The sequence below is a fragment of the Musa acuminata genome, chromosome BXJ3-1 (assembly GCF_036884655.1).
Source record: "Musa acuminata AAA Group cultivar baxijiao chromosome BXJ3-1, Cavendish_Baxijiao_AAA, whole genome shotgun sequence".
Lineage (NCBI taxonomy): Eukaryota > Viridiplantae > Streptophyta > Magnoliopsida > Zingiberales > Musaceae > Musa > Musa acuminata.
Genome location: NC_088349.1, coordinates 1,346,738 through 1,370,887, shown reverse-complemented (window position 1 = coordinate 1,370,887; position 24,150 = coordinate 1,346,738). Strand labels below are relative to the sequence as shown.

The following is a 24,150-nucleotide window of genomic DNA, read 5'->3' as shown; positions in this document are numbered from 1 at the left end:
CTGCGGCCAGAACTCTTCATCATCACCTTAATTTTTGTGAGGCTGAGACACTGAAATCTCGTGACGAAGGAGTGATCCTAAAGAACAGAGTGCAGGCCACTCACTGTGCCTACATATGATCTGAATCGACTGCCTTCCAACACTAAATTATCCAGCTTAGAAGAATAATAATTGATGCAACTGTCGTGAGCATTAATACCAGTCTCCCATATGGACCCAACACAGCAGTATCCAAGAACTGCTGAGTTGCAGCTCTCATGTGATTGGCAGGACCCATACCACCGATGGTCCCTTCTCACCAGATGCAAAATGGATGACAAGATTTATTGTACTGTTGTTGTTGGGGAATCTAAATTTGAAGATCGAAGACAAGACATGGGGTGGTTTCTAACAAGAACATCCTCCTCAAATTCATGGAGTCACCATTGCCTCCTCAACATGCTGTTCTCTGAAGCTACCATCTCCTCTGAAGCTACCGGAAAACCCGGGTCTGCTGGTTCGCCATTGATGAGGAGTTACTGGGACACCAAGCTGGCCATGGCTCATGCGAATGGCATGCGCAGGGGAGCGTCGACTACTCCTGCTACCGAGGGTTTTGTGGGACACCGGTGTGGAAGAAAGGGTTCCGAAAAAGGCTCCACCACTGTTTTGAATCGTGACACCTTCTCCGAGGAGGTCTTCTTCTCACCTGATCGCTCATCTCTTGCCTGCTAAGAAGATCTAAACACAAAGATCTGATATTTATGTTATGGTTATCTTTTGGCAGCACAAAATCCGCAAATTGGGACATGTACGTGCTTCACTGTTTCTCTGACCTCGAGAAACTCCAGATTTGAAAGCAGGACCACTCGGTGTATAAATCTCTTTGAATTTGGTGACACTGAACTTGCTTTTATTCTCAGGAAAACAACATAATTTAAGGGGGGGAAAAATCCAACTTTTCTAGCAGATTTGAGTCGCCTTGTGTATTCTCTGGCGTAGATTCTTAGTAACTATGAACAGATCATATGAGAAGGAAAACAAGAACGATTCAATACGATATACCGTAGCTTTTGGAAGTCAAGCAACGTATGCCGCATTGTGGCGAAAAGCTTGTGTTCATCGAATGGCAGCGACCGCACCTCCTCTGGTTTGCTGCGACTGTGACACGGCAATTAAGACAATGCCTCCGTGTCCGGTAGCTGTCTCCTCATGCGTTCATGGGATCAACACAATACAAAAGAAAGACGAGTAAAAGATTCAAAGCCATCGATTTGCTCGCCGCCTCCTCAGCTTTCTCTTCTTTTATTGAGCTTAGTTTGGGTTGGACGCAGTACACTACCGTTACTGACGTGGCAGGAACAGCGTGGCGAGCGGCAGACTTGGCGGGAACAAGCCCGCCACCGCTTTCCTTCGTTTCCCGCCATTCCCTTTCCCTCTCTTTCGTTTGACATCCGACTTTAGGGTTACGGTTTGCTGACAGAATCTCGGGATGGATTTGGTCGCGGTGATGACTCACTCCAAACTTATGTCTCTTTCTGTAACGGTTAATTATATATTATCCTCTATAATTATTTTTTTAATATTTTTATATTTTTAAAAGTTAGATTAAGATTTTTGTATTTATAAAAATAAACTATTTTTTCTCTCTTAATTTTTAATCCTGTAAAATTATCTTTTTAATTCTATACAAAAATTTTAATATTTGACTTTCGTACGTATGTATAAGGATCCCAATATAACTTAATTACATAGATAATTTATAATTAATCCATTTTATGATCAATTCTTAATGAAAACATGCTATGAAGATATTTTGCAACAGATATCGATAAATGTAACGATTTAAGGATACATTAATCTTCGAACATACAAATTATTTCCTATATTTTTATGTTATTTTAAGATTCCTTTCAGTTGATTAAATTAGGTTGTATGATCATCACAGAAGGGCATGAATCATGATTGATATTGTTTGGGTGAAATGAGCCATGTTTTAGAGCATGTTTAATCACATACACATCTCTATGCTAATTGTCTGATTGAGAAGTATCTGATCTACATTGGTAATCTATGCGCTGACTTTTGATGAACAGCTTGATATGTAACGGTTGACTTTTGATGCAGGCCTTGAGATTTAGCAGGCAAGTTTCAGCACGTCGCCCAGGGGTTGACCGATCATGCGGAGGTTTGATGCACAGCCGCTTCTCTCTCTCTCTCTCTCTCTCTCTCTACACATCATTGCCGACAAGGTGTGGCGCACGACGAAGGCATTGAATGCCTGCGTCTCCGACATGGCGAGGTCATGCGGGAAACACATGGAATCATGCATTACATCCACGCCAAACTACGTGACTTGAGCCGATATAATATCATAGCCGTGTTTTGTTGTGCTAATGGTTAGAGAAATCAGACTCGGTTACGGTAGAGGAAGAGAAAGGTAGGAGATGATGGAGAAGTCGTGGAGTGGCATGACCTTGCGATGACGCTCGTCGTCGTCTTTAATGGAGGACATGTGATCACAGTTTGCATGCTTTCTCCTTCCACCTGTGGCAGCTGTTCAACACGCATGCGGATGACCTAATCATTGTTTGTCTCGCTTCTACTGACAATGACCACAGTTAGCCATTAAAAAGCATGCAGAGTGAGTTGTGTTGGGATGCCTGCATGTCATCCAACCCATTTAACCTACGAATGTGCAACAGTAACGCCACAGCAAACAACAAATCTGCAGGATTGCTGATCTAAACAACACCCCCTTCGGCATAGATTTGTAGCAAACAGTAACATCCTACCAAAGAGAGAGAGAGAGAGAGAGACTGATGGGTGTAGCATTCTAAGATTTAGGGCGAGCGGCGGCAACCCACGTTCGACCACGGTGTCCCCGATCGGTGGTATCGGCACGCGAGGACCCGACACAGGCTTGTCCCCAAGGAAAGCGAAGATCCCGTCGACATGTCGCGGAGTGGGCCCCAGCGGCCGGTGAAGTGGAGGGTGGATGGGTTGTGAGGACCGTTCCGGTTTACCGTGACCCGCCGCGGGTTCCCGCTTTAAATATGCCGCTGCCGCGCACAGCCGTCGGCCTCCGCTGTCGTTTCTTGAAGTGGTAGAGACAGAGTCGAGAGAGAGAGAAGGGGGCGATTGGTTGCAGGAAAGAGCGGGGTTTGGACCAAAGCAATCATAGGCGAGTAAGAGAAGGCAGACCTTTGCTGCTGCGGCCTTTCTGTGTGAGGATCACAACAAAGATCAGAGGTGGAGGCAGGAAGGGCTGTGGGTGAGGGAGAAGAGCTCTGGCTCTGTGAGCTGAAGAGGTACTCAGCCGGAATGGAGCGAGGAGGCGCAGAGAAAGCGGCGGAGATGGAATGGCCGGCGTACTTGAATGAGTACGAGAAGCTCGTCATTCGGATGAACAACCCGAGGTGATTTGTAAGCTCTGCTTTAGTTAGGTTTAGCTTTGCCGCTTCAGATCTGTCGATTTTGTTCTGCCGGTATCGAGAGCTTTCCATCTTCTTCCTTTAGAAGCTCTGCCTGACGTTCCTCTGTTTTCTGGCTCTCTGTTGCAGGGTTGTCATCGACAATGCCGTCTGCCCCACCGCGACTCTCGTCAAGGTAAGCCAAAAGAAAGTTTTCGTTCCAAGCCGTCATTTTTTTTTTCTTTCTGTTCTATGGAGCGGAAAGAGTAACAGAGCTCTCCCTGACGGTGTGTTATGGCAATCAACCCAAGGTGGACAGTGCCAGGAAGCATGGAATCCTCCTCGAGGCCGTCCAGGTCCTCACCGACCTCAATCTTTCCGTCAAGAAGGCCTACATCTCCTCTGACGGCCGCTGGTTCATGGACGTCTTCCACGTCACCGATCAGTTTGGCCGCAAGCTCGCCGACGACAGCGTCATCTCCTACCTCGAACAGGTGCCGATCCATCTCTGTCTTGCGTGATTGACGCCAAAGATTTGCCCTTTCGGTTCGGCATTTGCTCACCCACTGCTATAAACGCAGTCTTTGGACACGGAGGACCATGGGCTCCACCGGTCCTGCGCCGAGGAGGGCCTCACCACCCTGGAGCTCACCGGCGCCGACCGCCCGGGCCTCCTTTCCGAGGTTTTCGCCGTGCTCGCCGATCTCGGGTGCGGGGTGGTGGAGGCCAAGGTGTGGACGCACAACGGCCGAATCGCCTGCCTCGTCTCCGTCAAGGACGAGCTCTCCGGCTCCCCCATCGACGCCGACGCGCGGCGGATTCACCACATCGAGTCCCGTCTCCGCCACGTCCTCAAGTGCGACCACGGCGTCTGCGGCGCCCGAACCGCTGTCTCCTCCATGGCCGTCGCCCAGACCGACCGCCGCCTCCACCAGATGATGTTCGCGGACCGCGACTACGAGCGGACGCCTCCATCGCCACCGGCGTCCACGCGGCCCTCCGTCTCGATCCAAAACTGGGTCGAAAGGGGGTACTCCGTCGTCACCGTACAGTGCCGCGACCGGCCCAAGCTGTTGTTCGACATCGTGTGCACTCTCACGGACATGGAATACGTCGTGTTCCACGGCACCATCGACACCGACGGCGATTTAGCTCATCAGGTTTGACCTTTTTCTCGCCAAGTTTCACCAGATTCCAAAAAGTTGCGATCTTTCTCTGTTTGCCGCCCTAATTTTTTCGATCTGTTGGATCAATTCAGGAGTTCTACGTGAGGCACAAAGATGGCAGCCCCGTCAGCTCAGAAGCAGAGAGACAAAGGGTGATCCAATGCTTGCAAGCAGCAATCGAGAGGAGATCATCAGAGGTAATCGATCGCAAAAGTTCCAATTAATTCCGCCATGGAAGAAGCATTCTTGTTCAGATTTTGACCCTGTAATCGACAACAGGGGATAAGATTAGAGCTCTGCATCGAGGACAGGCCAGGGCTCCTCTCGGAGGTGACGCGGACGTTCCGAGAGAACAGCCTGTTGGTCACGAGAGCCGAGGTCTCGACGAAGGGTGACATGGCCTCCAACGTGTTCTACGTGACCGACGCCGCCGGGCGACCGGCGGATCCCAAGGCGATCGACGCCGTCCGGCTGAGGATCGGCCCGGATTGTCTTACGGTGAAGGAGGAACAGCGGCCGCAGTTCCGCCGCAAGGCGGCCGCTCCCGACGACCAGGGTGGTGGTGGTGGTGCCGTTGGCATCGGCCTGTTCTACCTGGGAAATCTGTTCAGGAGAAACCTGTACAATCTGGGGTTGATCAAGTCCTGTTCTTGAGGTCTACCTCTGTGTCTGTGTATAGACACTAAACTCAAACTCTGCTTCCATTGCCTCCAAATTGTGTCTGTGTACATAACAGATGGCGGGAGGGAAAGGATATAGTGAAGCAATCGGAATAGATGTTACTGTGGGAGGGAGAAGAAGAAAGATAGTAGCGGCGGCGGTGGCGGTGTGTGATTGCCGGACTGTATTCATAGCTTTGTCTTTTGCAATGTTAGGGACACTTTTGTGTATATGGAATTGATGTTTAGTACGGACTTTTGACGACGGAAACTTTGGTCAATTGGCTTCCCACTTTGGTGAACTTTATGGTCTTTGTTGTTTGAAATTTCTACATCAACTATGGAGCTTTTTGTATCATTAAAGTGGATGATAGGTTAGATTCTCCTTTGTCCATTTCAGTTATTCTTTTCCTATTTAGGGCCAAAGATACTTGGAAAATGTTTAGATCTGAGGTTTAGGTTAGCTCAAGAGAAATTTTTTTTATTTATTACTCTTAATAAGAAATCTAAATTATATTATAAAATAATAATCTCAATAATATAATTATATTTTAAATTATAGTTTTATTATTTTTCTTATTTCTCATAAATAGTCATTAAAAATATTTAATTTAAGTACCAGATAAATATAATTGTATATATTTTCTGATATTAAATACAAGAATTTAATATTTAAAACTTCCTGATTTTTCCTTATAAAATTTAAATATATTATTCGAATTATATCATAAAATGAAGATAATATATCTTAATATTAAGATATGAGATGCGAGAGACATAAAAAATATTAAGAAAGTTACATCCAAGCTGATGAAGATAAAGTTTACATCCATAAATATAAGAAAAACTGCACCAACATATTTCACCCTTTATATCTTTCAATCAAATTTTCACCTTTAAATCTCCAATTACAATCAACATCTCACCCTCCTACACCAAAATTGATAGATGAAAATATTTAAAAAAGAGTTATGGTTTCATAATAGAAAACCATATGATTATATAAATAGGAATCTGATATATAATTAAAATGATTTTGAATGACTAAAATAATTATATAAATAAGTTCAAGATATTTATTATATTTCTTTTCCCATAAGAATTCAGAAATAATAAATTCTTGCATTATCTTATTTACTTCACAGAAAATAACACAATAAAAATATGTTAGTTTTCTTGCTTGATAACAGTGTTTGAATTAATAATACTGAGTGTTTTCTAGGTATTATGAATATATCAATTCCCACCAACAATTGTTAATCCCACGTTGCTAATGATCAGATAATAAATGTTGGGGACAGCCAATAACATAAGAGTATCAGTTATTGGATTGTGATGATATAATCTCTTTATATGGCAGATTTGTCATTTTGACTAAAAATACTTGAGATTTTGTAAAAATATTAATTGGATAAAAGTTTGATTAGAGTGAATCAAAATTTTGAAAAACAAAAAATCAAGTTAGTTATGATTATGTTAAATATATATGATCAGATATCCTCAAAAACAAAAAGACAAATCATATCTCCCCATCCCTCTCTCTCTCTCTCTCTCTCTCTCTCTCTCTCTCTCTCAGCAGTCAAACAGAAATCACAAATGGCACCAATATGCAAGCACGGTAGAAGGCAAATGACTCAGTAAATAAGATGTAATCTCTACGGAAAGAGAGATTTCTACAAACTTCAACTAGATGAGATACGATCAAAGTCCCAACCCACGATAACGCTGTCATTGTCGACCATATACCAAAACAATCACTTATTCTGCCAACTGCTAAAACACAGATGACATACTTCCGACATACCCACCCAAACTGGGACACACCAAAATCACAGAACTCAGCAACGAGTGTCTTAGTTTAGCAGCTCCATCTAATAAGGCTCCACGGGTGCCCTAAATTTGACCCCGGCATAGACTGCAGCATCGCCGAGCTCCTCTTCGATCCTAAGCAGCTGCATCCAGCAAAATACTGTTCAAATACTGCATACCTACCATAATCTTGCCACTTGTGTGATAAAACTGAATGCAAAATACTGAGACTAAAAAAATTCTGATATGTGCCGAAGAAGGATTTTGACAATAATGTTAAAAAAAATAGTTTAATAAAAAGAGCAAATAACAATTTCAGGATTAATAGTAATATCTTACTAAAAACATGGTTTTCATTCATCTCTAGTGGTCTTCTCTAGCTATCATACCAAAGATGAATCAAACTGCATCACTCCAGTGTTTCTCTAGTGTTCTTAAGAATATACAGCAAAACAAACTTAAATTTGCCCACATCATACAAGTGACTTGCCTGGTTATACTTGGCAAGGCGCTCTGAGCGGCATGGAGCTCCGGTCTTGATCTGTCCCTGTTAGGGTGGGAGATTAAGATGGGTTTAGTAGGACTAATGTCCGAAAGCTTAAATATTACAGTCATTTGAATGATACGCAACAAAAACAAGAAACAGAAACTTACAGTTGCTAAACCGACAGAGAGATCAGCAATAAATGTATCCTCTGTTTCACCACTGAAGTAGGTAAAAGAAAGTTAGATCAAAACCACATACAATCCAAATGCATCGCATGTCAGTACCTTCGGTGGCTTGCCATTACACCCCAGCCAGCACGCTTAGACATTTTCACAGCTTCTATACTCTCTGTAACAGTTCCTATTTGATTAACCTGTCCACAACGGGGATTAACCTCATCAGCAGTGGACTAAAACAAAAACCCTGAGAATTATGGGTACCACAATAAATATAACTATGACTTGGCACAAAATAAATCTCAAGCATAGCACTTGGTGAAGAAGTAGATCCCTAAACAACTGCAACCAATTTGAAGGATGGAGATTAATAATATGCTTTTGTAAAAGATAAGGAATCCAATACTACCTTCAAGAGAAGGGCATTGCATGCGTTTTCGTTGATTGCCTTGGACACCCTCTGAAACAGTTTATCAAAAGGCAAGGATTATAATCACAATCTTTAAAGCTGCAACTTGCATCACCTATCAAAATTTACCGTGGGGTTTGTGACAAGAAGATCATCCCCTACAATCTGGACCTGCTGCCCAATTTCTTCAGTCATCTTGGCATAATGGGTCCAATCATCCTGATCAAATGGATCTTCGATGGACACAATTGGATATTCGGATACGAAAGACTTGTAGACATCTTTCAATTTGTCGCCTGATATTTTTTGTGAACCATCATTGTTCTGCAGTGAAAAAATCTAGCCTTTGGTTGGTACTACTGGAGGCCCAGTGGCGTTCAAAAAATCTAATGTAACAAATCACTCTAAACATTAGAATCAAAAAATAAAACACAGCAAGACAAGGTCCACGTAGCCATCTCATCACAAATACCAATTTCAATTTAGTAGAGATCTCTCAGAAGCAAAACTAGACATTACCTCCTCCTTGAAGTTAAGGTCATAAGTCTTATCACCATCACTATAAAATTCTGAAGCAGCAACATCCATCCCAATAACAACCTGAAATCCCCAAGCAAAGTGTTTCCTTGAGCAGGCACAGACGTTGCTGAGAAAATCAAGAACTGCATGGAAATAAAGATACTTATGTTACCTTGCCAGTGTATCCAGCTTTCGCTATCGCAGTCTTCAAAAGTTCAAGGCCTTCTTTGTTTTCCTGTTAAATTCAGGAGGAAACAACATGCCCAGACCATTAAAGAAGCTGATCAAAATTCCATTACTTTAGACAAACAAGTTCCACTGATGACAGCATATTTTATCATTAGATTCATATTCTAACTGTAAACAATAATAGAAGAGGGGCAGGAAAAAACAAAGGTAGTGCAGTATGGATATTGCAATTATGAAGAGCAAGATTGTTATATGAAATGATATATTGTTTTATAATGGTTCTATCAGTGCCAATTTACCATGTCCGTGGTAGAGGTGTGTTTAATATAAAGATTGTAAAGTCTATCACAATGCAGTGTCTGCAGTTTGTATCAAAGTACATAGTGGGAGAATAACCAGCAAGCACTACGATGGAACACAGAACCTCAATCTTTCCAAAACTAGTACTTCTACTGAGTGTGATATTTCCTACTCTACCTATGATAATGGTAGCCATACAAAGCAAAAGATGCAAGTCAGCTAATAAAACAAGTCAGAGGTGTTGAAGCAAGGAAAAGAAATTGAAATATGATTTTAAGTTCTCGAGCATTTGCTTTAATTCATCTAATGCATTAATTTGAAGGAACTCCACTACTCTAATGTTCCCTGGCATATTTTAGGAACTATAAGGGTCTAAAGTTAAGTCAAAAATTGCATCCTGAAATTCGTTCAATAAAGGTACTTGTTTCAGAATTTGGGTAATGAACATGTGTGCCTATCAAAGAAGGCCAAGTTGCAATAGACATACTAATTTCCACTAATAATCGGTCCCACCTGAATGTTTGGAGCGAAGCCCCCTTCATCACCAACATTAGTAGCATCCTGTCCATACTTTTTCTTGATTACACCCTGAGGAACAAGAAAACAAATAATGATGCACCGAGAAAGAAAAGCAAAATCAAAGACCGTAAATCCATAATATCTTTACCTTCAAATTATGATAAACTTCCACACCCATTTTCATGGCCTCTTTAAATGAGGATGCCCCAATAGGAAGAATCATAAACTCCTAAAAGAAGCCAAGAATGAGAAAAAAGAGGACTGGCTGTTTACTCAACAACAGATGGCAATGGAGCATTACCTGCATGGCAAGCTTATTTCCAGCATGTGATCCACCATTAATAACATTAAAAGCTGGTACAGGCAACACCAAGTTCTTGTTTCCAGCAATGTTAGCAATATGCTGAAGTGAAATAATAGCATATATTAGAAATGGACATCAGTTTGCCAAGAACGATGAAACTAGGTTTCACAAACCTGGTAAAGAGGTATCTTCTTCACACTGGCTCCAGCTTTGCACACAGCAAGAGAAACAGCCAGTATAGCATTTGCCCCTAGCTGCAATATGCAACCAAAAATAAAGTCAGAATGTGAATCAAAGTAAAACAATGCATCCTTTTGCAGCACTATAGAAAAAATATGAAAGTTACTAACAAATTGTAATTGTACCTTTTGTTTGCACCAACCCCACTCATTTGAGGTTCCATCAAGCTGTTGGACCATGAAATTATCAATCTCAACCTGTTCTGTTGGATCCTGCAAGACAAATAGCAGAGGTCAAGTTTTTTAATAGTTTACAAAGTTAATCACTACTTTCCAAGACTGAATCCTACGCAGCTATCATGTAAAATCTTGTAGCACTCACCTTGCCAATAAGAGCAGGTCCTATGATAGCATTAACATTTGCAACAGCCTAAATCAGAAAATGCCAGATATATAATCAGTTAAATCATTTCAAGAAAATTAGTTAACAGAGAACCTTAAAAAAATATAATTGAAATTTGAAATAATGCATATCACTTGATATATTCAAAATCTTCTATGCAAAGAAGAAATGTCAAAGACCCGCACACTGAAAAACACTAAAACAAATAACAGTTCAGTTACATCTGATAACTAAAATGAATAAGAACGTTTGAAGAAAAGAAAACAAAGGAAGACATCTTTCACAGGCAATTCAGAATCAGTACATAATGCAGGAATTATATTGGAGAACAATCAAACTGATACTTAAATATGGAATAGTTCTGAAGTATCATACTGACAATAGAGGTAGAAGAGTATAAACCATTAAAAAATAACATATGAATCCAAAATACATCTAAAGGTGATCACAAAACTAGAAGTCTACTTAATTACATAGTGGGAAGATGTAAGATCATGAATCATCTCTTAGAATCAACATCTACTTGTCACTTAAGAAGAGCTGAAGCTCTGCCTTATTACAAAAAGTTAGTCAATGTTCAATATGAAGCATGGCCAATCAATACATAAGTTAGATTGAAAACTCAATAAATGCTTTAACAACAGAAGTGCTGTAAGACAAAAGAACAAAAAGATATGTGACCTTTATGCATGCATTTCGAGTGTTTCGGATGTTCAAAAGTTACATGATCTAGGCTCATGTTGATCAAAATTTCTATCCATCTTGTTTCCTACACATATTACGAGTGTAATATCCAATAACTGTTATATTTGAAACAACAAATATTAAATTTTCAGTGGAGAACCACAACTTGCTCATGGACATTTCACAAATAGTCAACTTCAGAAATTTTCACATCAACAGTTTACTTCCTAGTCCAAATTGATTGTTTATCTCCCATCTTGGAATATCAGACCATTCAAGTAAAAGTGTGCGTTTCTTCTGTCTATCATTGTTTGGCTAGTCTAGACATTTGCTATCACAAGAAGCAAAAAACAGAGCACACTTTTGTAAGAAGCCAACACGAGGAATGTTTAAAAAGGTAGTTAAACACATAAGCTAGAATAACAAAGATAGGTACTCACCTTGAGGACACCCTTCCCAAGATAATGTGATCCTCCATCTCTTAATTCTAGAGCTTCATATACACCTAAACAACCAATAAGGTACAGATGAAAGTTAGCATACAATAGGAATTAACAATGTAAATGCAACTAAGCATACGATAAATTACCATGAGAAGAAAATTAAATAAGCTGTATTTTCATGGTCACAAAAGCAATGACACGAACACTCTAAAAGGGTGCCATCATTTTGAAGTTAGTTTTTGCTTATAATATCGTTGCATTACTTTCTCCATGCTGAGTTCATGTAACCACTTACTCACATATGTCAACTTATGGAAGCCTGAACGGAACCAACTTCCATTACGATGGTTCGAAGTCGTACTCTCATAAAAAAGAAGTCCTCTTTGCAATTTTAAAAATCCACAAGAGAACAACAGTTAACAAATCTCCATTCACATATTTGTCCGCATCAGAAAGCCAATAGCATTACTTGATGGCTTATTAAAAAGATAAGAAATGAAAAAAAAATGACGTTCATACTGATAGATGATAGGAGAACCGGAAACCAAGCCAGAATCATTATTTTTTATCGCACGACAGCATGGAAATTAGCACAGCAAGCAAAACAAGGCATAATCCTCCAAGCTGTTTGGTGCTGGCTAAATGAAAATTAACCATATACCAAATTTTCATACAACATACATATATTGCACCAGAGGTTGGATCATCCACGAAGCAAGCATTTCAAGCTCAACATGTGAAAAATCAGAACAAGATGCGATGAACACAGATATAGAAACAACATTGTAGGTGAACGAATCGTCATCTTTTACCTGTTGAAGCACCGCTGGGGACAGCGGCCCTTGCGCACGTCCCATCAGTTAGGCAAACATCCACCTGAGGCAAATCATATATGCATTCAGAGATTACATCCTTCCATCATGTATCCACTGACCAATATTATATGAAAAGCAAACTAAATCATTATCCAAGAGAGACAAACCCTAATGCCGGAGGATCAGTGTGATCAACCAGCACAAGTGTTCATCTGGATCATCGTTTTGAACTAGTAATTGCCAGATCTACCAAAAAAAGGTCGATTCAATGGAAGAATCACCTCAACGGTGGGATTGCCACGGCTATCAAAGATCTGACGGGCCTTGACGCTAGCGATCGCCGCCATACCTCGCTGATCTCTCTCTCTCTCTCTCCCTCTACAACTGGACTAGAAATCCACTACCTGTTCGGCACCACCAAATGAGGTTGAAGTGTTTTTGTGGTGTATTTATAGGGCGGAGGAAGCCGTGGGTCATGGAAAACCAATCGCGGCCGTCGGATTCCTTAAGTGGGATCGAGAAACATTCGACGGTTTTCCCGTGGCCTTTCCCTCCCCTTCTTGGGCATCACGAAAAGAGCCAATGCTTTCTCTACGTACTGTACGTTACCCAATCTCACAACTGCCCTATGATTGGACTATATATGGGCCCCATGAGAACCCATTCGGCTCCTTCTCTGAGGTCGGCTATTTCTTGTAGTTCAAACAATCGGGCGGTCTCGAGGAAAGGTATCAACCGTAACCCCACCGTCACTAACCGGCCGACAAGCTTACCTTTGAGTCCATCTGGGGCCCGCAAGGAAAGTCAAAATCGATCCAATTAACGGACAAGTAGACGTAGTGGTACATCACGATCAGGTGTTGAAAGTACTTGTGTATTTAATTGTATATTTAATTGTACATCACATTATATATATATATATATATACCCCTAACAGTTGAAGCTGTAGTTTGTTATATCAAATTTAATTATGATGCTTAGGATATCAAGAATATTTTAAATATTGTTATGTAATTATAATTAAATTATTAATATTAATTATAATAGTAACTGATTCGCTTAGGTTTTCTAGATGAAATTTATTAACTTATTAATATAAACATAAATATTATACATGCAAAGCCCCTAATTAATTTATGGGATGCATGACATAAGTGGAGGTTGAAGAGGATAGCAATGATAAAAATATCATTGGGTTAGGTCAGAAGGTATAAGGGACATGAATTGCATCACTATTATAGAGTATTGATGCTTTCCTTAGCATTATATTAAGTGGAAAGACTCTTACTGAAGGGTTAAGAACACAAGAGTGCTTGTCTTTTGGACTCCTTAACGTAATATATCTTGCAAAAGAGGAATCTAAACCTAAAATATAATTCCTTTTTTGGTTTCCTTTTGTTAGAGAAGTGCAACTTTTCTTCTTCTTCTTCTTTACATGCAAATGGCAAGCAAGCAAGTGTAAGAATTCCAGTTAAACGGCAGACGAATGAATAGCTTCCATCATCTTCCATGCTCGATTGCCAGCAACATTGTGTTGGTGTTGGATAGATTAATGGTTCGGTATGTTTCCAATTATTACTTAACTAGGTCATGCTTAAGGGTATCAGCACGATTCATGCTTGATGGAACGGATTGAAGAACAACAATATTATTAATAAATAATATTTTTATATTAAAAATATATAAAATTATGTTGAGAGTCATAATCAAGGTGATAGAAGATGAGATTTTCCCAACTATATAAGAAAATCTTTTTTCCTAATTTATATAAATAGGAGATAAAACATATTAATATATTGAAGCATTTTTATTTCTTCAATAAATTTTTTTAATAATTATTCTTATCTTTTATTATTTTCTATACAAGGACGATCAACTCAAGTTTGAATCAAACTTCAAATCGATTTCGATCTAATCGGACTATATTCGATAACGAATGCGAGTTCAATGATCAGAAAAAGAAGAGATCGACTTCTTCAACTTCCAACAACCACAATAATCTCTCTCTCTCTTTTCCTTTTTCCACAGCAAGGAAAAATATGTAGCAACAGCTCGGACAGAAATTATATCTCTAGAAAAATCAAAGAAAAGTAATGTCGATTGAAAATAAATGAGAGGAAGAGAGAAAAGATCAACAAGTTGTGACTTCTTCGACTTATACTTATGCATAAGAAGTTTGATGTTGTTGCTTGAGAAACATCTAATTAGTTTTCTATTTTAGATATTTTATTTCTAATTAAAGTAGATCAATCTTTCTTTTCAAATTTTTGTTTATAGTAGTAAAAATATAACTCCTTTGCAAAGTCATAAATTCATTCGAGTTAAACGTCATACATACATACGTGTATATATATATATATATATATATATATATATATATATATATATATATATATATATATATATATCTTTATTATAGTATTAGTAGTAATAATAGTATGAGTTTAAATCATATATTTATCTCTTTTAGTTTTATATCTTTATTATAGTATTAGTAGTAATAATAGTATGAGTTTAAATCATATATTTATCTCTTTTAGTTTTCTATCCTTTCCTAATAGCTTAAACTAATAAGGTTTTTGATAATATATTTGAGAAAATTTATTAGCTTAAAATATATTTTATTATTTTATAATTTTCTAATATTTTATTGTTATTTATATAAATCCATTCTCTCGAATATTTAATTGGTGTATACCATGCACTTAAGTTTAATTTAAAATAAACATTATTTGCTTGTAAGTGGGGAAATGAGAACTTAATATATATTACATGTTACGTAATTTATTATGCGCTTAATTATTCAGAATTAATAGTCTTTTTGATACAAAATATCTATCAAAATATGACCATGATTATGGGAAATGATACCAATAATAATTTTTTTAAAGTAATTAATATATATTTTTAAATAATTTTTTATTTTTTTTATATAGTATTCATAATTCATAAAACTCCAAACTATCTCTCATTCTCCACTACCCCTCCATTGTCACATTGTCGCTAGTGGAGACGGAAGGAGGGGGAGAAAAGGATGAAGAGAGGGTAAGCAATAGAAAAGAATGAGAGAAAAATACAAGCGATAATGAAGGAGATGATAAGAGGAGGAGGAGAGAGTGAGGTAACAGAAGGAAGAAGAGAGAATGAGAGACTCGAAATAATGAAGAACGAGAAAAGATTGGACATTACGAAAGAAGGGGAGATGAGAAGGAAAAGAAGGATGAGTAAGAGGGGGGACGAAGGGTAAGGGAGAAAGAGGTGTTGTAGAGGAGACGAGGGAGACTGATATTTTTAGGAGTATTTAAATGATGAGCATTATTTAAGAAAAACAAAAATAGGATACTATTTGAAAATAACCTACATATAAGTATTTTTTAGGAAAATCACCATAATACTATATAAATATATATTTCAATTTATATCATTTATTTGTGTTAATCGTTACAAAAAATTCTATCTTAATCCACTACTTTTTTTATAATTAAACATTAATGAGCTTTCCTTAAATTATGTTTCTTCACTTAAACCTATTAACATATGAACTAATTTTAACATAAAATAATTTCAGATAAATAATTATGTAACAATAAACATGATTCTTTATGCTCCATATATATCTTCAAAATATTAAATAATTTTGAAATTTTCTATTTTCTCAATTTTAACACAAATAGTTAATCTTCTTATTATTTATTGATATCCATATGACTTATTTTTACACATTTGTTAATCATTTCCTCATTACATGTTAATCACAATCCTAACAACTCAATTAAACAGACATCCTTATCAATTTGGACCAAAAAAAAAATGATAAAAACAATTCTTTTCATATTTATATTCCAACTAACAAAAGATGGTATGCAAGTACATATTTTTTTGCTGAGAAATAATGTTCATTATCTTTCTTAATAATGGTGAAAGATGCTATAAAGAAAACAAATCAACATTGAAGAAAATTTCAGTGAATAAATCATAAAAATAAATTTATACTTTTAGCGGTTGAAAATTAATAAATATTTTTTATTCTTAGGATTTTTTGAAACATTGCAGAAAAAAAGTTATAATTCCCTATTTCGCTTTCAGTTTTGCATCTTGATCGTCGATCTTTCATTTTCTTCAATCTCATCCGTCCATTTCCACAACATTGCTCGTAGTGTGGTTGACGGTCGTGATGTGAGGACAAACGGGATGAAGGATGGAGAATGCGGAATTGGAAGGGAACTGGATCCATGCGACTTGGAGAGGATCCGACCTCCACGCCAAGTTACTCCGGTTGAGCTTTCCCTCTATCCATGCTTCGTCCGCCGCTTGGCCACTCCCAAACCGCTTCCAAACACTCGTCCACAACCGAGGGAGCGGAGCAACACCATCGATGGCGGTCTCCCTGCAATCCACCAGCCTACGCCCTCTAGCCCTCGATCCGAAACCTTCCCTCAGGTGAAACCCCCTCCCAATCCCTCACGTTTGGGTCGTCGTACTCGTGCTCGATTTGTCTGTCTTGATTCATCTCTGCTGTTAATCGGTTTATTTTTTGCCCCTTGTTCTTGTTATTCATGGCAGCTTAACTAGCAAGAGCTTTGTCGGGCTCAAGTCGCAGTCATCTGGTACGTATTCTCCCAATCGTTAGGGTTAGAATGATGGTTGGGTGGAGAATTGTGTCTGTTGGTCTTTTTCATTGGTTTCGATTCGATGGAGCAGGTGCTTTTGGGTATGGGCCGCCTAATGTCAGCGCTGGATTTCACTGTAGGGTTCATCAAAGCCTCTTTTTGAGGTAATCGTTGCTCATTATTCGCATCGGATTCTTTTCTTGTTCTTAGAGATTTTAAAATCTGTCCTTATGATCATGATTATTATTTTTTCAGCACCATTCATGATGTTTAATATAAACTTGTGTAGCAACTATGCACTAGTATTGTTGTTTTATTGCCATATATTCCAATTTGTCTTTCCAGAGCATTATGCTAACTTTGGGAGTAAAATTTAGTATTAAAATTAGACTAAAAAGAAATGATGTATATTGATTTCATTCGACACAAATTTCACTTACCTTACTACTAATTTTTTCTTTAATAAAAATGTTCTTCAGCAATGTTAAGTAAATTAATTGACTAAGAGTTATTCAACTTGTGGCTCTTTTTCTTCTTCTGACTGCTTCGCAATGTTAGGTTGGCACCAACAAGTATGCTGCTAACATCATATCTGTGGTCATTTCACTTTATTTGTTATGGAAAAAAAGGAGCGTGCAGTCCTCTCTCGATGAAGTAATTTAGTGGCAGTATCGACAGCTGACCTGCCGAGTGACGGACTGATGGAGAGTTCATTGGATTGGTAGTGAAGTGGGGGCAGAACAGTCATCAGCCTGTCTTCACCACTTCTTGCTGTCTGATAACCTCGACTCTTAATGGTGGATTAGCATTGAGAGAAGGGTAACATAAGAACCTTCTATGAAAAGACCAAGTTGCGAGATTTAAGATAGAAAACAAAAAAGAACTTGAAATGGCTTGATTATGGATTGGTTGATTCTCAGCTACAATTGTCCCTCTTTAAAGTGGCTCACATAAGCTTTGTTTGTCCTGAACAGTAATGAATGGTTTTGAAATATTATGTACTTTTAACTCATTCAAGTTGGGCATCCTTTATGATTCATGATTCTTTTGATAATTTTATCAAATGAATGATTCTTAGGATCTATGTTCTAATACACTCTTGATCTTCACAATATAAAACTCATTGCTATAACATAATCCTATGCAGTTTTGATGGAAATTTTTGGGCAACAAGAAGGATCAAAAGCAGTGCATTAACTGTAGCTGGGATCATAGACATCCCTTTTAAGTCCATAGAATATTGTGTAATGATCATTGAAAAACTTACTTCCAAGAGGGCGAACCTTGGCACAACACTAGGTTTGCTCTTTTAACCTGTGTGACTGAGCTTGAGTTTCAAAAAATGAAACCCTCTACTTGTAGGGATAAATTTGTACACGTTGACCTTCCCTAGATCATGTATTCGCGATAACCTAGTCCTAGACCACTCTTTTTAATAAACTTGTTAAATTGATGTATGTATGTGGATTAAAATGAATATGTCAGTGCAGAGAGGTATTTCCCAAGTCAGAACCTACATTTTGTTATCGAATCATGTAATGAAAATTTTCTTATTAGATATTGCTTAGTGGTGGGAAAAATTCCATATAGGTGGCCCTGAATAATTGCGACATGGTGGCTTCTTGTTATGATTGTTGTTGTTAAAGTTTTTTGTGTATCTTATAAATAAACTTTTCTGATACAAATAGTTTACAAATCTTTATATGACTTAACTAAGTTTAGCATTTGCATATTGATGAATTTTGAAGAGACGAATGTGGTAAAGATTTGCAAATTAAAAACAAGGAGCTTTCTTGCCTAGAGCTTTGTTAAGTTTTGATGTATTTCCTATATTTAGTATATCAAATTGAATCGCAATGATCTCTAAAGTGAATCTAGTTGATGCTTCAGAAGGAACATGTTATATTTTGTTTAGTTTTGATGACTGATGATCACAAAACTAATATAACTAGCTCTCTGATTGCATTCTAATATAACTAAAAAAACTTATTTACTTGGTTTTTTGCTATGTATTTAACTTTAAGCTCTTTTTTAATCATGTTATTCACATGTCAATTTTCTTTATTGTATCTTTCTGATGTACTTTAGGCATCGTACAAAAAGAGGTTCACAAGGACGCATATTTATGATGCCCATTGGTACTCCAAGAGTGCCATACAGAACTCCAGGTGAAGGAACTTGGCAATGGGTTGATCTGTGGAATGCTCTAGTAAGAAGAACAAGTCTATCTTGATTCATATATTCAATGTACTTGTCTTCCAACGAGTTCCATTATTGTATTACTATGAATTCAATCTAATTTATTAAATTGTAGTACCGAGAACGTGTTATCTTTATTGGGGAACATATAGATGAAGAATTCTGCAACCAAGTCTTGGCAACGATGTTATATCTTGACAGCATCGAGTCTTCCAAAAAGATGTACCTCTACATTAATGGCCCAGGTGGAGATGTGAGTACTTAATAGATTATTTGTTTCCTTTTTTGACTATGCACCTTACCCAAATCAAAGCTCTCTAGTTAATTTATTTAAAATTGTAATGTTCAATTGAATTACTTTTTACATATACAAATCTCACGCATATAAATTTGCGTATCTTTAATTTGAACAAGGATGTACTCTCTATTTCAAGGCTAAGAGAAGTAGGATTTTGTGGTATTTAGATCCAAGGTCACTTGAGCCATTGGAAACAGTGTAGTTTGGCATCAAGAAATATATACCTTACATATTGACTTTGTAACAGACATGTTTATATATATATATATATATATATATACACACACACACACACATATATATATATACATATATATATATATAATGTTTTAATGTGACATAGTCTTGTTGGTGGATGAATGTAATTTCTATTTAAGATGTTTGTATTTACTTGTAAAAATATTTTAATTATCAGTTTATTTTAGAAAAAGTCCTAGCTTAATCTTTCAATTCCAAGCTTATGGTAGATGTTTGACTTATCATTGTAATTCACATCAAACTCATATATTGTGCTTGCATCATTTTTTTGTCAATGCATTGGACACATTTGTCTTATCTTAGAGGTTTGAATACGTCCTCCTTGGTTTTGGTGTTTCGTATTTAAGACATCAAGGGATATTTAATTGGAACAAATTTCTAGTCAGCAAGGATTCTATGAGAGAGTGTAAACTTAAATACCTATTAACATACTATCACTAATATGACTTCAAATCTTAAGTTTGATATGTTTCTTCTTTTTAAATTTTCTTTGATGTTATTAGTATTTGAAGTTTTTGAACCAGGAAAAGGGCTAACTGGGAAACATCTGACAAGAGATTGTTTTACTACCATTACTTTTTTTTTAAAATGGTTGGCAATAGATTGTCAGTCTTTTGCTTCTTTGCTTGTTTCGTGACTAATATAACTTCATTAATATCATATTTATAGATAACTAACAGCAAATCTTGTCTGCTGTATAGAAGATTCTTGTGCAATAAGGATTTTTGGAGTCTCTTCTATTCGCCGAAATTTAAACTTTCTCATGTTTTATTATAGCCTACAATCTTCTGATATATCTTAGCAACATATCACTGCTTGAAACAGAAAAGAACCTAGCCCAGTGCATGTTGCTCATGCCGACATTGGTGTGGCAGCCTTGGCAAGTCTATCCGAGATAACTAGTCACAATTGCATATGTAACTGTTGTCATCTTCACTTCATTCTTACTTGCTTAATGACTAGCTTGTTTTGCAGCTTACTCCAAGCATGGCTATATATGACACTATGCAAAGCTTAAAAAGTCCAGTTGCGACACACTGTATAGGCCATGCATATAACATGGCAGGGTTTCTTCTTGCGGCTGGAGAGAAGGTTTGGCTGTTTTTCTTGGTTCATCTATGAGTAAATGATGCTATTGTGCTGTCATCACGGTTGTTTTTTGTCAACTTCTATTTGTATATTGTCAATTTCTTTGTTGTTATGTAGGGTAGCCGTGTTGGTATGCCTCTTTGTCGTGTTACCCTTCAACCACCTGCCGGAGCAGCTCGTGGCCAGGTCTTTATTCCTTTTAACAACTTTTAATGGAGCACAATTTTTTATGTTTAACCAACAAGGTTTTACATCATAATTTTTTTTTTGGTAATTTAATAATCATTTTATTTCTACAATCAAAATGATACAAATAACTCAGTGCCTTAAGCTTAAGCAAGAAAAGAAATGGTATAAGCATTTTACATTTAATCTACATCAGTAATCAAAGAAATCTGCTGACTCCAATACGAGAAACAATTAAATTTTACAACAAAAATACATCAGCATTAACAACTATCAAACAAACTTATACACACTGACCTATATTGTCCAGAATTGGTCCTTGGTAGGATCAGTAAATACCGGTCAATATACGTCGATCTGATTGGTATTTGACTCTTTTATCTGAAATACCAGGATTCAAGAAAATCATCTTTAGATTTTGAATTGTTCTGCATCTACAGATAATACACCTAATTCTTTCGAGTTTCTTGTTTATTATATACTCCTAGTTGCTGACTGCACCAAGTCAATCTGGTCTTTGAATATCAAATCATGCATGTTAATTTGCTTATGTAAGTCCCTATTAGTAAAGTGCTAAGTTTTAAATCCATACTATTGTCAGCATTGCCTGCTTTTTCTATTGGATTGAAATCTTAAAGAAGAATTGATGTCATGTGGCAAAAGACAATTGATCTCTGCCCTGTAGCTCCATTCTTTCAACTCCAGAATTAAAACCATAAATAATAAAATTATTTGTTTTGCAGGCTGATGATATTCGTAATGAAGCAAATGAACTCCTTCGAATTAGGGATTACCTATTCGGAGAATTGGCTAAAAAGACAGGGCAACCTGTTGAAAAGGTACGTGTTCCCTTTTGAATTTTACAGTGAATCTTTTTAGGATGCATGTAATATATTATTATCGAACCTATTGAACTTGATATGTATTGAGCTTTGTGGTGCGCAATTGTTGGACTTGAATACTCAAAAGTAGGTGGGGTTGTTTCAGACCAGATTGATTTCCACTTTCAAGAGAGTGAACGCATGTAACTGGTTTTGGTCGAATTTGACCTTCTAAGATTAGATTGTTTCTGGGCCATGTCACATCAGTTCTAGTTGATCTTTTAACAAAAGAAGTCTGTTATAAACCCCACCTGATCAGACTTGTTAATTCGTTGACTGAAAAGTGACTGACCCATAAACAAATGGTTGGATCCAGTACATGAAGATATGCATTGGATTACCGATTAACAATTGGTGACCATTTCTGAGGCTTGATGCATGATTTGGTCAAAAGCATGAAGATATGCATTGGATTACCGTTAATTTCATGGTAATTCAGTCATCTAGAAGCACACATGAAAGTAACTACTGGCTGCAATTTATTTCCGTTAGGAAATTTCTTTATTAGCTTTGTGGAACAGAGATAGAAATCTCATGTGGGAATGTCTGTTATCTGGTTTTTCTTTTCTACTTGTCTTTGATTGACATAGTATTTGACTTCTGCAGATTAACAAGGATCTGAGTTATGTGAAGCGCTTCAATGCCCAAGAAGCTCTGGAGTATGGACTCATCGACCGAATCCTCAGACCAGCACGTATCAAGGCTGATGCCCCTCGTAAAGAAACAGCACAGCAGGGTCAGGCCTAGGCTAAGTGCCTGCTGCTGCAGATTGCTCGTTCACTTGGACATGCAAAAACTTCTGGGAAAGTTGGATCCGAAAGATCAATTATTAGTTCCATTAGCTGCACCAAATAATTCTGAGTTACTTTACCAGACTGTGTGGAAATTGTTTAGTGTTCTTAGTTTCAGTTTAATTGTACCTAATAACTATTTCCGCAAAAGATCCAATCCAAATACTTATGATTTACGATTTTGTTGTTATTATTAAACTATTTTTCCTAAGAGAATACGGTCCAGCTATTGCAGTTTGTCAATGTGGGGTCTGAGCAGCCGTACTCTAAACATATTAATTTTTTCTGTCTCTTTAATTTTCTCATAAGATCAAGAAGAAAGAATCTCACTGACAGTATATTTAATGGAAACAAGAAATGTATTGTGTTTTTTGAATTAATGCAAAACAATCATAAAACAGTATTTGGTTTCTTCTTCTATTTTTTAACCTTCTGAAGTATCAGCATGATATTACTTCAGTTAGATAATTGAACAGCATTTCTATTTCATTTTGTATGTGAATGTGTAATTTAAATTTTCAGAAAAAAGATCAAAAACTTGGATAACATTTGAAATGGATCACATCCTGTAGCATATCAACCCGTGCATTTGCATTAGAATCCCAATCTTTATTATATCTTTGCATCATCTCTTTAACTCTGCACTCTCTTTTTCACAGTAGAGGATCCATTTGGCATGGAAGAATCCACACCCTGAAATTATAATACAAATTGCCACGGCTATTACGGATAGCGTCCATCGTCGCATGTTACATCAATACAATGGAAGCCAATGCACAAAGGCGTAGTCGTGCTTCCTTCGTACTATTATTGTTTCCTGCCTTGGCAATTTGTGTGATTGATTGATTACCTTCAATTGTAACAAAAGCCAATTCAAATATCGTGAGCTATTTTTACCTCAATTTTCTTTTTTCACGAAAAAAAAAGGAACAAAGTATATTGCTTTCAAATTTGAAAAATCCAAATCACAACTTTTCTCACCGATTTTTTTTGTCCTTTTTTCTAAACTAGTTTTTAACTATTACAGTGTTTTTATTTGACTTGTTTATAATATTTTTTTAACAATTTTTTTTATAATATTTAATTAATAAATTATAAAAAAAATACTGTAAGTGATATTATATTACTTATAGATTATTATATTATCATATTTTTAGATTTATAATTAGTTTAGTTAAGAATAAGAGTCTATTCAAATTATTTACAGTGATCTCAAATAAACTTTATAGTGTTTTTGTTGTGATGAACGCTCGATATAAAAAAAAAAAATAGAATGGAGGGTTTTTGTACAAAGAAAAAAAAAAGAAAGGGTGATTTTGCTAAAAAATATCCTCATTTTCGATATTTCTAATCTGTATCTCTCATTTTGCTTTTTTCCAAATAGT

The 24,150-nt window shown here is 37.1% G+C and overlaps 3 protein-coding genes across 3 annotated transcripts; 2 read left to right on the top strand and 1 right to left on the bottom strand.

Annotated features, from left to right (window-relative positions):
* Positions 1-2,425: 2,425 nt before the first annotated feature.
* LOC135628461 (ACT domain-containing protein ACR8-like) lies at positions 2,426-5,498 on the top strand. Its single transcript, XM_065135104.1, has 6 exons — positions 2,426-3,398; positions 3,543-3,588; positions 3,704-3,886; positions 3,974-4,552; positions 4,651-4,755; positions 4,838-5,498. Exons 1-6 carry the CDS (start codon positions 3,304-3,306, stop codon positions 5,210-5,212), a joined length of 1,383 nt encoding a protein of 460 aa, XP_064991176.1. The 5' UTR covers positions 2,426-3,303; the 3' UTR covers positions 5,213-5,498.
* A 1,340-nt stretch (positions 5,499-6,838) lies between these two features.
* On the bottom strand, positions 6,839-12,891 carry LOC135628162 (enolase-like). The gene is made up of 17 exons (XM_065134688.1): positions 12,735-12,891; positions 12,451-12,514; positions 11,636-11,700; positions 10,491-10,538; positions 10,295-10,381; positions 10,103-10,183; positions 9,927-10,028; positions 9,774-9,854; positions 9,620-9,694; positions 8,790-8,852; positions 8,618-8,698; positions 8,228-8,422; positions 8,099-8,149; positions 7,798-7,886; positions 7,681-7,732; positions 7,517-7,573; positions 6,839-7,169 (listed from the first exon to the last, which is right to left on the bottom strand). Exons 1-17 carry the CDS (start codon positions 12,798-12,800, stop codon positions 7,089-7,091), a joined length of 1,338 nt encoding a protein of 445 aa, XP_064990760.1. The 5' UTR covers positions 12,801-12,891; the 3' UTR covers positions 6,839-7,088.
* A 3,847-nt stretch (positions 12,892-16,738) lies between these two features.
* On the top strand, positions 16,739-22,941 carry LOC135628533 (ATP-dependent Clp protease proteolytic subunit-related protein 2, chloroplastic-like). The gene is made up of 9 exons (XM_065135256.1): positions 16,739-16,893; positions 17,017-17,060; positions 17,155-17,227; positions 19,152-19,272; positions 19,378-19,515; positions 20,794-20,910; positions 21,025-21,093; positions 21,837-21,932; positions 22,581-22,941. Exons 1-9 carry the CDS (start codon positions 16,829-16,831, stop codon positions 22,719-22,721), a joined length of 864 nt encoding a protein of 287 aa, XP_064991328.1. The 5' UTR covers positions 16,739-16,828; the 3' UTR covers positions 22,722-22,941.
* Positions 22,942-24,150: the final 1,209 nt, after the last annotated feature.